This window comes from Citrus sinensis, chromosome 3, assembly GCF_022201045.2.
Source record: "Citrus sinensis cultivar Valencia sweet orange chromosome 3, DVS_A1.0, whole genome shotgun sequence".
Lineage (NCBI taxonomy): Eukaryota > Viridiplantae > Streptophyta > Magnoliopsida > Sapindales > Rutaceae > Citrus > Citrus sinensis.
This window is the reverse complement of record NC_068558.1, coordinates 46,499,633-46,512,612: the sequence shown is the minus strand read 5'-3', so window position 1 is coordinate 46,512,612 and position 12,980 is coordinate 46,499,633. Positions and strand designations below refer to the sequence as shown.

The following is a 12,980-nucleotide window of genomic DNA, read 5'->3' as shown; positions in this document are numbered from 1 at the left end:
AAAAAAAAAGGTGGGGGCAGTAGCTCTGTCCTAGCCCTAAATCTAGAGTTCATTAAAATAGACAGCCGAATAAGTAGAAAAATCACAGCCTGGGTGTATGACTATTAGGCCTCGTTTGGTTGCTGGATTAAAAGAGGGGATTAGACTCTTTTTTTAAATTTTATCCTTGTCTCATGTTTGGTGCTATCAAGTATATTGGAATTTAGTTATCCTGGGCCCATAAACTAATCTAAATTTTGTAAAGGAAATTATCCCAAGGGGAGCTATGGGATTAGTTAGTATTGGATTATATTGATAACTCAATTAAACATAATAATTTATAAATGTTAAAATTATAGTAATATGTGATAAATGTAATAAAAAATATTGATTTTAATAATGTAAATAATAAATTATACTAATAATAATAACTTGTAAATTATAATATTATAATATAAAACATGATTATTTATAGTCTAATCCAATATTGCACCAAACACAACATAGTATTATATATAATTCAGTATTATCTAATCTAATCCTATCTTATCCAATCTAATCTAATCCAATCCAATCTGGTATACCAAACGAGGCCTTAGGGTGTGTTAGTAGTGGGATAAAAAGCATAGGATTGGACTATTGCAAAACAATATTATACATAATCAATCATAGATCCTCCGTAACAAACGTACCTTTAAAGTGCAATCTTTGGGCCATTTTCACAAGTACACCTAGCTCACCATTTTCTTTTTTGGAAATACCAGAAGAGTAGAGCTTTCCCCACCCCTCTGAAATAAATTCTTAAGAAAACTGTCTTATATTTACCATTTTATCCTTTATTAAATTACATATTTTAACATACATTTTCATACACCCTGCAGACCATAACCATTATTCTTTCTCCTCTATCATCCCCTTTGGATTTTAAAGGTCAAATAATTGAGACTATCATACCGCTTCATGTAAGAAAAGAGCGCAAGTCGATATGGATGCCTTTATGCGTATGCATCAGGGAGCTCCCTATCGCAAGCCTCATCGAGTTTTCTTCCTTCATTTATAAAAGACTATGGTTTTTTAAGACAAGACAAAGATGTTTGCATTTAGAGATTTTTATTTCTCGAAACTTTCTATGAATTTTGGGTTTTTATAATGTATTTGAATGGGTTTTAGCCGCTACAAACAATTGGCTTTACTTTCATCAATCAATTGAGATTTGTCTAGTCATAAATTAATGGTTATCATCTTTACCTTAGAGAACTTAAACACGGTTGTGACTTGAGCTTTGAATGTTAATTTCCCAGGTCCTACAAGAAGCGAATTTCTTCTAGATTGGCACGCAAGATGCATCATCATTGGGGAACTGTTCGTGAGCTTCTTTTACCTTCATCAGGACCGCAGGCTGAGGATAATACACAAAGATTTGCAACTTATAAATAAAAACTGAAAAGCTGATGATATAATTTAATAAGGAAACAACAATTCTTAGTGTTTGCTAGAAAAAGTGTTATTTCTGGAACTAAGGTGGCTGTGATTAGAAATATTTTGTTTTCATATAATTTGGTTGCCGTATACTTAGAAGATCGGTTTGACAAAGACTTTGGAGGGGTGGCCGCAGATCGATAGCAGCATAAGCCCGCCCAAGTCCTAACCGTTGGATATTCTTATAATCAGGAAAAAACGCCCCCGGGGGGGGGGGGGGGGGGGGGGGGAGAAGAAACTGTTGGATAATCTTTACTTGCGACTGCATCTTTTTATTGACAACACCAACCCTCGCGTAACAGGAAACAAGAAAGAAACTGTTAATCAGGCTGAGTCAACCCCAGAACTAAAAAATTGGTTGACCAACATGCGTTAACAGACATGGATCCTATCTGTGACTCTTTCTAATGTCGTACTGCCGATGATGATGACATTCCCCTTGAGCATCATGTGAAAGAGTTTAAAGCAGCAATTGTACACCTGGTTATGCCGAATAAATTGAATTTCTTCTTGGATGCTCGAACATGGATCAAAATCACAATCACCAAAGACCACTTTTTATTGTTCCTCATCAATGTCAGTCGATGCGTGGAACTCAACCATTTGCATACCTCTTCCAGCTACAGCAATTTCATAGTGGTTCCTGCACAAGGAATAAAGGATACACACAAAAAGAGCGTGGAAACAAAATTCAGAATCATATGTTTATGATTTTGTCACATGGGACTTTCCTGGATTTGTAGTCAAGTATAATGATGCTTCACTCACCTGCCACAGGCTCTGGCACTCAATGCTTCTGGCTCTGGCACACTGACAACTAAATGAGCATGCTGACTTAGAATACTGTGTTCCTCTAGGAGCCAGAAACGGATACGCTGATCAAGTCCAGTAGAAAACACCCAGGTGCCATCCGTCCAAATGCCTTCATGTACAGAAACCCATTTGTAATTCATCAAAAGCAAAAAAAATATTAGCATGAAAGACCTTGCTTTAAACCCCCCAAAAGAAAAAGGACCTTGCTCAAACATTATTAAAAGGCCTGTATATTTGTTCTTCCAGGGCAGCATGTCATTTGAAAGGAATACAATCCTAACTAGAAGATTATACAGAAAAGATTATTTATAAGATGATCATTCATATTACATAATGTTTGATAGGAATAATCAGTATATCGAGTAAATGAGTCACAAAGGTATCAAATAAAATACCAGCAACACACACAAGGGAAAGGAAGAAGGAATTTCAGTAAGACATGATTATGAGATTATGAGAAAACCAAAACCTCTACTGGAAAGATTTTAGCAATAGATGGTAAAGAAACTGCAGGAGAAACATAATAAAGCTAGTACCGTCATTTTTTTTCAACCATGAAAAGCAAGAACACTAGACCAGTCAAAAGATAAATGATTGGATCACGAGATTAAGTTATTTTCACCTTTTATGGCAGAGCTGTGAGCAGAGGTGGCTCTGAAATAATTGTAAAATCTGATTCTATAATTTTGGTTCTGCTCCTGCCCATAATAAATTAAACTCTTCACATCTTCAGATTCAGAGTTTGAATTTATGACATCTGCTGCTATAATCTCAGAATCCGGACCTCTTGATAGTAACGATAAATCAACTCTTAGACAATGAATTGCTTGATCATCGCCCCCACTTACAACATAGAAATGGAAACCACATTCAGTACTCCAACAGTTCTTTATCTTTGAAACATGAAGGCAATTAACACCAGATTGATGAGCATTATTCAAAATATGTATTGGCCGAATTTCAGAAGTCTCAGAAGTTGAATTGACTGCATTTAGTTCTGGCTCACAAGAAGCAATTTGTCCATCTTCAACAGTGCAGTTTTCCGTATCATTTACCTTCGCAGACACTCCACATGCATCATGATTTTGTACTCCCCCTTCAGTTCGCACACTAACTATACTGCTGCCACTTTCTTTATTAGGCCTGGTATGCCTTAAATTTCTCCACCATCGTCCACCCTGGCTTCCTCTTCCTGTACGTGGCCGTTTCTGACAGTCTATGAAGTTCTCAATATGAAGAGTAGACACTTGCTGCACAAAAGTTTCAACATGCCCAGTCACGTCCCAAAAGGCAATGCTTCCATCAGTGGCTCCACTAATGACAAAATATGAGGATCCAATTTGAACATTCTCTGTAAGAGTAGTTTATAACATTTAATGACCCAACGCAAGAAACGAAAGACATTGAAATGCCAAAATGTGGTACGAGTACATAAAAGGCTTCAATTATATACTAAATCCACAATCACTTGCCCTAAGATTTAGTTTCATAATAGCAACACCAAAAAATAGCACCCATAAAGAGCCCATTCAGTCCAGATTATACTACTGAAGTCCCAGCAAATAGCCACCCTTGAAAGAAAAATCAAGATAATGGAGAAATAAAATTGCACTTAGTTTCACAAGGGGAAGCATACCCCTCATGAGAAAGAAGCCTACTCAGAAATCTCTTAATATCTGAATTTATAATTTTTGAATGTTCAGGAGTGCAGATGAGACAAAGACTTGCAGGTCATCCAAAGATACTACTAATTAGACAAGGGTTAACAAATTACGTGTTGCTGGCTAAAACCAATTAGGAATTTAGGAGAAGGCAACCTCAAGACAATCAAATTGCAAGATTTCTGAAGCACCATATGTGTGTCACTCATAACAAATATGATTTTAAAAATATACGAAAAAATGACAAATATATACCAGAAGGGCAGTCATTGCTGGAAGAAAATTTTCATATTTAAAGAGTCTTTTAAGGATAAAATACTATACTGGCACTATTTTTAACACAACTAAAGATTTTTAATGATCAACTAACCCTTAGAAGGAAGATGTATAGGCATGATGACATGCTGCAATGCTAACACTGGTGATGACAGGGGAACCAACATAGCAACTTCAAACCTGGGATGAGGTAAGAAGAAAAAGTTAACACTAAGCATGACAGGGAGTGAATGACTGCAGACTTATCGAAAATCCTAAGTAAATTAAATTCCGAGAGCCTACCATAACCGAAGCGGTAAAATGAGTGCCCGTAAGGCAAGTGTGGCATCCGAACAGGCAACAACAACAAAACACACAGTTAACCTGACAGGAGACACATAAGAGAAACTTTTCACATACCAGGATTTAGGTACAGTATAGAACATATCAAATCGGCAGCACAAAATGAAGTTTGTCTGACCTGGAACCAGGACATTTAACAAGAAATGCAGTGACAGCCAGGTATCTCCAGTCATCTTCATATTTATCTCCAAGGAAAGCTTTTGCCTCTCTCTCCCTGCTTTCTGAAGAAATCGATCCAGTCTTTGCATTAGCGTTCATACTAGCAATGTTTCTGGTAATGTGATCCACTTTCTTCATGTCTTTCTTTTTCCCATGAGTGCTGGAATTCTTGGTTGGCATGTCAGTGGAAAGCCATTGGAATGACAATGATGAGGATGCTCCCAATGAGAGTTCCAGGTCATTTCCATTTCTATTATATTTACTTTCAACAGTTGTTTCTTCCATCTCGTCTATCCCCCTGTGTCTCAGCAGCCACGAAGTTAGGACCCGCTTTGCTCCAACTGATATCAACAAGAATGGATTCTCTTTGTCCTCTGCAACACCATTTTGTCTATTTATCTCTTCAGATACGTTGTCCACAACTGCAGAAATTTGGTTTATTTCTGAGACAAAACATATAGACCTCACAGCTGACCCACCAACATGCTCCCCAAGCAGTTTTGATGAGGACCAATTCTCAAATCCAGGAGAATACCTAAGTAGAAAAATAGGTAACTATGTTAAACTTCCAGATCACTACAGCTGTAAAAAAAATAATGTAATAAAAAAAGAGAGCTGGTAAGTGGGGAGTTAAAACTCGGGTGATGTTAAAACATCAAAAAGTTAAGCACATCCATTTTATGTCAGATTTCTGGTGGAAAATAGTAAACAGCATACCTTGTCAACCTCACAGTCCCATCTTCACATCCAGTTGCAATCCAACTCGATTTATTCAAAGCACTCTTCTTCACGTTTGCTCCAACTTGAAAATTTTCAGACACAAAGCATAAGGTGTGTATTTCTCTACCGTGAAATTGCATATGCAAATTCTTTGGGAACATCTTCCTCTCACCATTTGATATCCAGTGTCTATGAATATGGATAACTTCATCCTTAAAAAGAAGATTGAATGAGGGGTAGGAAACAAAAATGAAAACGAGAGAACCATAAGAAGTGCACTGAAAGATGACAGATGAATCCATACAGGAAAAATAGCCACAGGGTCATTTCAAGGCCAATTTTGACAGAATTGTAGCTTAGATACAGTAAGATTGGGTTAAAGGACCATTGAAATATCATGGGTTAATATTTAAAACATTAGAATATGATGAAGAGCCCGATATGTTGGTCGTAAGAAGTTCAATGCAAATCCATGCTACCTTGTAAAATTCTTTTGAAAAAAAAAAAAAATGAAAGCACCAAAGATCATAAGAATATTGAAGAGAAAAAAACACAGAAAATGTCAGAGTCTATAGTTTCATAAGGAAAAGGACATAAGATCATAAGAATATTGAAGAGAGAACACAGAAAATGTTTATATAGTTTCATATTATGTAGGTCCTGATGAAGAATCCACCATATTAAACTACATAAGTCTCTCAATCGCCAAAGCTGATTTGCCTGTAGTCCAAAGTGTAGAACATTGTCACCATTCGTTCTCAAGAAAGTAGGAAAAAAAGGGCAGATGGAGGCACGGTTTAAATAAGGATAGACATGTTAGCAACAAATATATCATTAAACCCTACTACAGTAAGTGGGGCAAAAGCAAGGAGGATAACCAAGAAATTTCTCCAAATACTGCCGCAGGAAACACCATACAGATGTTACAATATCTGATTAAAATGGAACTGTCGGACATGAATGAAAAGATTCAGCTAGAACCACAGTCAATACATTTTTGTTTGACTTTACCAATGTTTAAAGCAGATTTACCCCACTGTGCCTATCTGGCAACAAATAGACCCAAATTCAATTTCATTGGATAATCCCTAATTATATATTCTCTCATTATGCATATGATGATGTTCTAACTGTGACATGTTGTACAAAATCAATTTGTAGTGTCTTTGGTAGCTAACATTACTAACTATTTTATAGTTCCCACTTCTAAGCGTGCAGTTGCCATGCAAGTGAATCAACAATTGTTATCTTGTAATACTTGATTTCCTGACTTCACACCAAAGAAATGTTTGAACTAGGGTAAGTAAACTCACCTTGACATATGCAAAACAGTTCTTTATCTCTGGTACATCACCAAGAAAGTAAGAATGAGGGCGCCGCCATCCACCACATGGAATTTGCACAACCTACCTCAACATCCACCCTAAGGCATCAAAAGTACTGCAACAGGACAATAGCAAAGCTGATTTTTTTTTCTTTTTTCTATTCAGCAGAGGGACTGAGGAATTTACCTTTGCCTCAGTTATTAAGTTCCATATTATGAAATCTGTTGATGCAAAACCAGCTGCGTAGTTGCAACTTGCCAAATCAATGGAATTGTTTTCAGCAGAGACAGATTGAATCAAACTCAATTCTTTCACTTGCTTCATCCCAATAAATTCTAGACTTTCACGATCCTTGTCATATTCCAAATAGCATATGCAACCGTCTCCCCCAGTCTGAAAAGGAAAAGTAAAGAAAAAGACATATGGAAATTCTCAATCACATATTCATATCAGGAAGTACGCAAAAATGCAGGCATGCACACATTTCCCAGATAGTGGATTGTCAATTCCTTAAAAAAATGCCGGATGCTGCCAGTCAAAGAAATGACATCTGTGTGACACTCTTCTCACATCTTTTTAGTTATGTTCTTTACGTTTCTTTAACCCCTTCTATATTGGTAACTAATAAATTCCTCAGCTTGTTATCTGGGTTTGAAAATATCAATTGGTTGTTGGGAACTTGATGGGATAGATTATCTAGGCAGTCAGTCCCAGAGAGATTTGAACCCATGACCACTTGATTGGAAATGGAGTCATACTAATCAACCATCCCATGGGTTATTTCTTTTAATTATGCTGATTTTTGTACTACTTTCTTGATGACATTCTTTTTCCATGTCTCTAATTGATAAAACAAATAACAATAATTGGGAAGTATTACAATAGTTTTCCTTCTTAAGAAAAATACTTAACAGCAACATTTGTGATTGATTCGTTTGCATATCTGAAAGGTTGATTTTGGGTCATACCGAGCGTATTTCAGTTTGATTGGATCTCAATTTAGCAACTGAAAGAGTAGAAACAGTAGATATGCCATGAGCTCCTTTAAAATAATTTAGTGGAGATACTTCCACATGTAAAGCAACAGATTTGTCGTTCAAGAGGTCCCTCAGCAAAGGGAACAAAACCAGATTCCCACGTAAATCTCCACAAAACAGCACCTGCACATATTCAAATACTCTTAACCAGTAAACAAAATTCTCTTTGAGAAAGAGAAATGCATCAATTGCATGTATGTACAACTGAACAATCAGGAACAGTGTTATTCATTTAAGTATTTGAGTTACAATTCCTATCTTGTACCTAATGCAAATGAAATCAGAGAAAGAAATGAGACAAATAGATACCTCATCCTCAAAGGACGCATCCAAACACATTATTCGTGCCCCAAAACAGGAAGAAAATTCCGCAACCAGAAAGACATTGTTAGTCTTTGAAGATTCATAACAAACAGATGAGAAAGGATCACATAACTGCCAAAGCTTCAACCTTCCTTTAGGATCTGCAGTGAAGATAAACCTACAGTACATGAACTAGTGTCTTGTTAATACCTTGAACTTATCTAAAAGGAAGCAAGAAGATTCAGATATCTCTCATTTAAGAACAGGCAGGACTTACAGCATGGCATGGAATTGTCACTTAGAAACTAATTGAACAACACCACAACCTAAATGTTCTTTTGACCCATCAAAAGAAATAAAAGCAAAGAGGCAATTGATTGATCAAATGATCAGTTTAACATTGGAACTTAGTAATTAATGGGGCAACACATTCAAAGCTATCCCACCTATTCATACTAACCAGAAAACCTTAATTTGTTATCTTGATAAGGTGAAGAAATAATTAATACCTATGTCCCAGTGACTTGCACCAGTAGGTTCCCAATAGCTGTCTCTCAATGCCAGCCGACCAAGTAAAGGTGAAGCTCAATTGAGGAGTATGAACATCACCAACTACTCTAACAATTGTCATATTTCCTTTACCGTCTCCAAGAGCAACCCAATCATCAATTCCACAGGGATACTTAGGCTCATTTGACAACAGATCCATACAAATAATTGGCATCCCTTCACTAACTTGCAGAATTTTATTCCAGTTCACACTATCCATGTCACATAACTTGGTATGGTACAGATAACCATGGTTTGTGGCAATATAAAGGGTATCTTCAGAAGTCAAATGCAAACAACGCACATATTCACTTTTGCTGCAACCACAAAGTCAACAGTGCACAGATTATACACAAAGATTAGAACACTATAAAATACCAAGTAGACATGAAGGGATGAGGCATCGAGGAGCATGAAAGTTTGTGAATTTCCAACTTGTTTGTTCACACATTGAAGATGTCCAAACAATACAACAAGTTGAGAAGTCCACACCATCTATATCTTTGGCTTGAGGCATGGAAAATAGAATATATGGGTAATTAGTGATGTAGGAGTCAACGTCTGAGATTTCCAATAATAAAACACAGGTTTACCTGTCTGTAAGCCGAATCTGCTCTGAGAAATTTGGGATTTTTATGCTGAATATTTCAGTTCTCCCATTAAACTCTTTTGCTTCAGGATGTGACTCCAAGCTTCCAGGCAAAAAAGCTTGGAACTGATGCACTTTGATTGCAGAATCAAACCCAGCAGTAACAAGAAGAGAAGATAATGAATCATACAAACATCGCCATATGCCTCTTCCTCTGTGCAACAACAAAGCTGTAAATGTCTTCCATCTATTCTATCATGACATGGATACTAAATTACAAGTTAGATGAAGACTAGCCCCCTTTATACTTGTTGGTTAAACAGGTAGTCACGAGTCACAGAGGCTGGCAAAGTCCTAAGTACTTACAACCACTGACTAGAAGAAGAAGCTCAAGAAAAGTTCCTATTTTACTTGCCAGGAAACCAGTCCATATAGAGCAAAGAAAGCACATATGCAGATACGCTACATTATCTGAAGCACCAGCAACAAGAGAAAATTGAAACCAAAATCATAGAGTTATTGTGAAGACAGTATATGTCAAAATGCTTGAACTCCATGATGCACTCCATAAAGGATCTTAGGGTACAGCAAAAGAACCAAAATTCCATCATGGTACCACTCAGTGTATTATGTTCCCTTCCGTTTTCATGTTGACTTTATCATCCTCATGGCAACTAGAAGATTTTAAATTACCAATAGAACCCCCCCCCCCCCCCCCCCCCCCCCCCCCCCCCAAAAAAAAAATTAAAAAATTAAAAAACTGTTATAGAGCATAGGGGCCTACAAGTAGGTCATGCTCTAGGTAGTCTAAGGAGAGTCAGAATCTGGTAGACACCCATATAGTTCTTCCTGAGATACTTCTATCCAGCACCCGGACTACATGGTCCAAAGATGTAATAAATGTATACATCAAACTTATGGTTTTAAGGTCATACATCACGAAAACTAAGCTGTAAACACCCATTAAATCTCAAAAACAAAAATTAAGAAAACATATCAGCAACTTACATGTGCTCCTTAATCATCTTAAGCTGTTTACCATCTGATCCCCACACACGACATGTACAATCCTCGCCAGCGGTGATAATGAACTGAAAAGTATGCAAGAGAACTCAGCAACATATCCTAAAGTTCATATCTGAATAAAAAGAGGAAAACTCAACTTTAAACATTAGTTCCAAAATCTTATTTGAAATTCAAGAAAAAGACGAGATGATGACAACCACAAATGGATCTATACCAATAGCACATAAGAGTAGAGCATTCGCAGCATATCTCCAACAAGAACCAGCCGGAACATAAAGAAAAGACAACCATCAACAAATTGCATGGTCTCTAAAGTTACCTAGAATTGATACAGGCGACAAAAGATCTTATAGTTCATAACATAAGTCCATATTTATTAAGCCAAAAGAAGATAAACACTTCCAATTAAATAATTCCATGACGGAGTGAAAGGAAACATTTTCAGCTATACTTAATTTTCTAATGGAAAGTCATTCCACAGACATGGAATATTTTTTTTTTTTAAATCGACAAAAAATCTCAAGCATTTAAAAACAAAAAAAAAGACACTGCCATCGAATAGAGCTTAGAACAAAGAGACTGGTGAATGCTGCATATACTTGTAATAACTTGTTCCCAATAGTAAGCATGTTTATTCCTTTGCCACACTATTTTCATGCAACTTGTCTGCTATGCATTATCTAATGTTATTTTCAATTATTTATCTACCTCATAAAAGCCCATCTGGCCATTAGGCATGGAGAATTAACCATCTAAAAACATAACCACCAAGCACACCAATATAAATCCATCATAAGCTAATGAAAAAGGTGACAAACCAAACAGTGGTGCACATATAGAAAGGATTTAAACCATTTTAAAGAATATAATTGGATCAGAACTTCAGATCATTGTGAACACCAGAAAAGAACACCACATAAGTGTACTGAAAATTACAAGACTTACAGAATCAGTTAAACAGCAGTCCCAAACTCGAGCATTGTGACCATATAGAACAGAGCTGCCAACCTCCTCTATGCTATCAGAATCTTTCCAATATTCAGCACGGACTTCCCAGATACGAGCACTGTGTGAAACAAGCACATGATGCATCGAATCACTCCAAGAAAGGAGTAAAAAGAAGGATGATAGTACTTGGAAACTTATTCACCTACGATCATCAGAAACAGAAACCAATTTTGATCCACAGGACGACCATTCTATTCTGAATATAGAACCTTCATGTCCAACAAGTCTAAATAAATTCACTGCTGTATGCTGCTGATCCTGAAGTTTGAAGCACTTAAAGTCTGAACTGCTTCCATGAGCATGGTTTCCCTCAGGACTATTAAGAAGAGGAGCAACATGTTCCCAATCCACTTTCCACACAATAATCTGCAGAAAGTAGACCATTCCAAAGATAGCTAGTAACTCAATGATCAAACTGAAAGCAACAACTCCAATCTCTAAAGCTTAATACCAATGCCATTCTTGTTGTATGGAAATTTTTTTTTTTTGGGTTTTTAAAGGAAGTGTCTATGAGTGATAAAATGGAAATATAGAATAACAATCACAAGGAAGATTAGCCACCTCATTATAAATGGTACCAGATGCAATTCGGAGAGCTTCAAGATTGTCACCCCATAATTTCATCGAGTACAGAAGGCACCTCTCTACATTTAAAACCAAAGGGGCAAAAAAAAAAAGGCTAAATGAATAAATAAATTTTATCACAAAAAGAAATTGTCACGCATTAAAAAAAATAAAATAAAATAAAGCCAGTTTGAGGAGTAGAACTAAAATTAAACGAACCTGGAGAATGAACTTCAAGAATGATACTAGAGTTAGAAATATCCCACACACGTATAGAATTGTCACTACATCCTATGGCTAGAGAACGGTTACCGTTGCAGACCTAGCACCCATAGAAAGGGAGCCGTTATAGCTTGCAGCACTTCAAAAATAGGTAAGAAATATACATGTTAGACAATGAGTACCTTTAAGAAGCAAACATCGAACACCCAATGACTTAACCTCGGCAGTGACTGAACTAAACTCAAATTCACACATGTTTCTGGTTGATATTGAGAATTCGGCGACAATTCAAAATTTAATTCAAACAATTTCACTCTCTTTTCACCAAATAAGGCCACTTCAAACGTGACCCTCGTAGAAACTGATCCTTCAGTGCAATTAATAAAATTACAAGAGATGCCGTGTAAACGAATCCCATGAAAGACTTGAAACGGTCTTATCAGTGTTCCCGCTTCCAAGTCATAGAGCAGCACTTGCGAACCAGAACCTTTTTAAAGAACATAAATTAATCTTTGAAGTCAAATAAGAGAAGAAAAAGCGTAAAATCCAACATTTGATTTAGAGAGAGAAATGAATAGAAAAAGTACCGGCCAGGAGAAAAGGAAGTGAAGAGAGGTGAGAAGGGAGATGGACAAAACAGAGGGCTGAGATTTCTCCGAGGTATTGGCCAACGTCTGGGCGCCATTCACTGAGATCCTTCTTCCCCATGGCGATGTTCGCGGCATGTAGTCTATGTTTTTGATAATATACGACGGCGCGGGTCTTGAGAGTTCATGATGTCACCTTGAAATTTAATTTTTTTTAAAAAAAAAAAATTTGCGGTGAGCGTGGATCGAACACGCGACCTTCAGATCTTCAGTCTGACGCTCTCCCAACTGAGCTATCCCCGCCCGATGATAAGATCTCGTCACTTTTTTAATATATTAAT

At 36.8% G+C, this 12,980-nt stretch overlaps 1 protein-coding gene and 1 non-coding gene across 3 annotated transcripts; both read right to left on the bottom strand.

Moving 5' to 3' along the window:
* Positions 1-1,103: 1,103 nt before the first annotated feature.
* On the bottom strand, positions 1,104-12,826 carry LOC102622435 (uncharacterized). Of its 2 annotated transcripts, XR_008053197.1 has the most exons (21): positions 12,640-12,826; positions 12,235-12,539; positions 12,050-12,152; positions 11,828-11,910; positions 11,409-11,632; positions 11,204-11,324; positions 10,241-10,323; positions 9,237-9,446; positions 8,604-8,960; positions 8,101-8,272; positions 7,723-7,914; positions 6,941-7,147; positions 6,743-6,835; positions 5,427-5,641; positions 4,669-5,244; positions 4,491-4,571; positions 4,303-4,388; positions 2,894-3,622; positions 2,227-2,380; positions 1,939-2,101; positions 1,104-1,378 (listed from the first exon to the last, which is right to left on the bottom strand). XR_008053197.1 is itself a non-coding variant. In XM_052437327.1 (20 exons), the coding sequence occupies exons 1-20, from the start codon at positions 12,758-12,760 to the stop codon at positions 2,017-2,019; spliced, it is 4,197 nt and encodes a 1,398-aa protein (XP_052293287.1). In that variant the 5' UTR covers positions 12,761-12,826; the 3' UTR covers positions 1,414-2,016. The 2 variants fall into 2 exon arrangements, 1 of the variants encoding a protein (XP_052293287.1); XM_052437327.1 differs by lacking the exon at positions 1,104-1,378 and having other exon boundaries at positions 1,414-2,101.
* Positions 12,827-12,869: 43 nt separating this feature from the next.
* On the bottom strand, positions 12,870-12,942 carry TRNAF-GAA (transfer RNA phenylalanine (anticodon GAA)). Its single transcript has one exon. It is a non-coding gene; the product is annotated as a tRNA-Phe (tRNA).
* Between the last annotated feature and the right edge of the window lie 38 nt (positions 12,943-12,980).

Bases quoted from the DNA above. Each gene is read 5' to 3' on its own strand.
- LOC102622435 (XM_052437327.1), bottom strand. From the start codon at position 12,760: ATGGGGAAGAAGGATCTCAGTGAATGGCGCCCAGACGTTGGCCAATAC. The intron at 6,836-6,940 runs GTAAATTCCTCA...ATGTTGAGGTAG, and splicing joins ACTTAATAACTGAGGCAAAG to GTTGTGCAAATTCCATGTGG. The intron at 4,572-4,668 runs GTCAGACAAACT...GTCTCCTGTCAG, and splicing joins GTTAAATGTCCTGGTTCCAG to GTTAACTGTGTGTTTTGTTG.